We start from the raw sequence: 2,153 nt of genomic DNA, 5'->3' as shown, positions 1-2,153 counted from the left end.
GGTGTCATGCTCATCACGAATACCCTTATCATCATACGCACTCATCATCTCTCTGTAGCGATATTTACATATTGTGCGAATTGCCAGAATTTTTGTGAGTAGGCCTGTGTAGATTTTTTTTTCCCGAATCCTTACAATATTAGCCCTCTAAACACGTGAATAGATTGACTAACTTCAAAACAAAATTTTATGGAAGATGTAAATGGATTGGTTTAAGGTTAATTGTAAATAAGGTTTGGGTTGTTTTAAAAGCTTGGATCCATTAAATATGGTACCATCCGTCCTCTACCTCTCTTTATCCTACACAAATAGGACATCCCACCTTGTCTAATTGTTGTGTTTTTTCCTTTTTGGTACTAGATTTTGTGATTGGTTGGGCCCACAAGAACGAGAGGTAAAAGAAAATGGAGAGGTATTGTTTTTAAGAAATGAAAAGCATGTGTGTTTGGTTGGCATGCATGTTATTATAGAGGTGAGGTTTTGTGTGACATTAGTAAGCTCACTTATCACTCTCATTGGAATTAATTGGGTGATTGCGTTGGGTGAAGCGTGTGATGTTATGAGGACAAACCCTAAATCCAACTGGTTCATTCCAATCTCCTTGTTTCTTTCCCCCACGAACTCCCCACGCTTTCACTTTTCCTCTTTGGATCATATTCATATAAATTCTCTTCTTTTTCTCTTTATTCCCAACTTCACTTCTCTCTCTCTCTCTCTCTCTCTCTCTCTCTCTCTCTTAATCTCTCTCTCATAAGTCTCTCTCTCATAAGTCTCTCCCTAGCTCTCTCTCTCTCTCTTAGTCTCTCTCTAGCTCTCTCTCTCTCTTAGTCTCTCTCTAGCTCTCTCTCTCTTAGTCTCTCTCTAGCTCTCTCTCTCTCTTAGTCTCTCTTAGTCTCTCTCTAGCTCTCTCTCTCTCTTAGTCTCTCTTAGTCTCTCTCTAGCTCTCTCTCTCTCTTAGTCTCTCTTAGTCTCTCTCTAGCTCTCTCTCTCTTAGTTTCTCTATCCCCCTCTCTCTCTTAGTCTCTCTCTAGCTCTCTCTCTCTATCTCTCACTCTTAATCTATCTCTCTCTTAATCTCTCTCTCTCTTAATTTCTCTCCCTTAATCTCTCTTAGTTTCTCTCTCTTAATCTCTCTCTCTCTCTCTCTCTCTCTCTCTCAATCTATAAGTCTATAGGAGGCTGACCCAAATATACCTATACAAAGTGTAGGCGAATAGACCCAACCCCTTTACTCATCAGTATCTACTACTACCCACTTAACTCCTACAATCATATCCACCTATCTGGTGCCGGTGCTTTCCTTAATTTTGACCAAATATCATACCTTTTCTCTATTTGACATCTTTCATGGCCTCTACCTCCTCCAATAGACATGGCAACTACAAGGGAGTCCGCTGCCGGAGTGGCAAATGGGTGTCGGAGATTCGTGAGCCACGTAAGACTACTCGAATATGGCTTGGCACGTATCCAACGTCGGAAATGGCCGCTGCTGCGTACGACGTGGCTGCGCTGGCTCTCAAGGGTAGCAATGCTGTTCTAAACTTCCCGGACTCGATTCGCTCCTACCCAATTCCGGCTTCCAAATCCCCAGCTGATATTCGTCTCGCTGCCGCTGCTGCTGCTGCGACGAAAAAGGTGGATCAAGGAGAAAGTAATAACAATAGCTGCCACCAGTCTCCACCGTCCGATGAGTTCGTTGACGAAGAGGCACTGTTTGGAATGCCCAATTTGCTGCACGACATGGCGGAGGGAATGCTGTTGCCACCGCCGCGAATGAGCGACTCGCCGTCATCACACGACTGCTACTCATGGAACTCCACTGGAGATGAAAATCTTTGGAGCTACCATTAGAGGAAAAAAGAAACAAAAATTAACCCTTAAATAGTTTTCTATTAATTCGAACATATTTAATGTCATGGAAAAAAAAAACAAAAAAAAAAAAACAAAATTTTGCTCATCAAACGAGAAAACCTTAAAAGTTGGAATAATTTTGCACATGTTTTTGCTTCATTCAGAAGCTGTTTGGAACAAAAGAGAGTAAACCTTAAATGAGCTGAGTTGGAAAAGAGAGAGATTTTGAGTTAGATTCTCCATTTTTTTCTCTCTCTTTATGATGAGGTAAGAGTCAGAGAGAGAGTGTGTGTGGCATTGGA

General features: G+C 41.7%; 1 protein-coding gene across 1 annotated transcript; it reads left to right on the top strand.

Annotated features, from left to right (window-relative positions):
* The first annotated feature begins 1,124 nt into the window (after window positions 1-1,124).
* On the top strand, window positions 1,125-1,869 carry LOC111438755 (ethylene-responsive transcription factor ERF027-like). The gene has a single exon (XM_023076620.1). It carries the CDS (start codon window positions 1,348-1,350, stop codon window positions 1,849-1,851), a length of 504 nt encoding a protein of 167 aa, XP_022932388.1. The 5' UTR covers window positions 1,125-1,347; the 3' UTR covers window positions 1,852-1,869.
* Window positions 1,870-2,153: the final 284 nt, after the last annotated feature.

This window comes from Cucurbita moschata, unplaced genomic scaffold (genome assembly GCF_002738365.1).
Source record: "Cucurbita moschata cultivar Rifu unplaced genomic scaffold, Cmos_1.0 Cmo_Scf00082, whole genome shotgun sequence".
Classification (NCBI taxonomy): Eukaryota; Viridiplantae; Streptophyta; class Magnoliopsida; order Cucurbitales; family Cucurbitaceae; genus Cucurbita; species Cucurbita moschata.
Note: the sequence above shows the minus strand (reverse complement) of the source record. Positions and strands in the feature narration are given on the sequence as shown.

Excerpts from the sequence above, each read along its gene's own strand:
- LOC111438755 (XM_023076620.1), top strand. The coding sequence starts at position 1,348 with ATGGCCTCTACCTCCTCCAATAGACATGGCAACTACAAGGGAGTCCGC.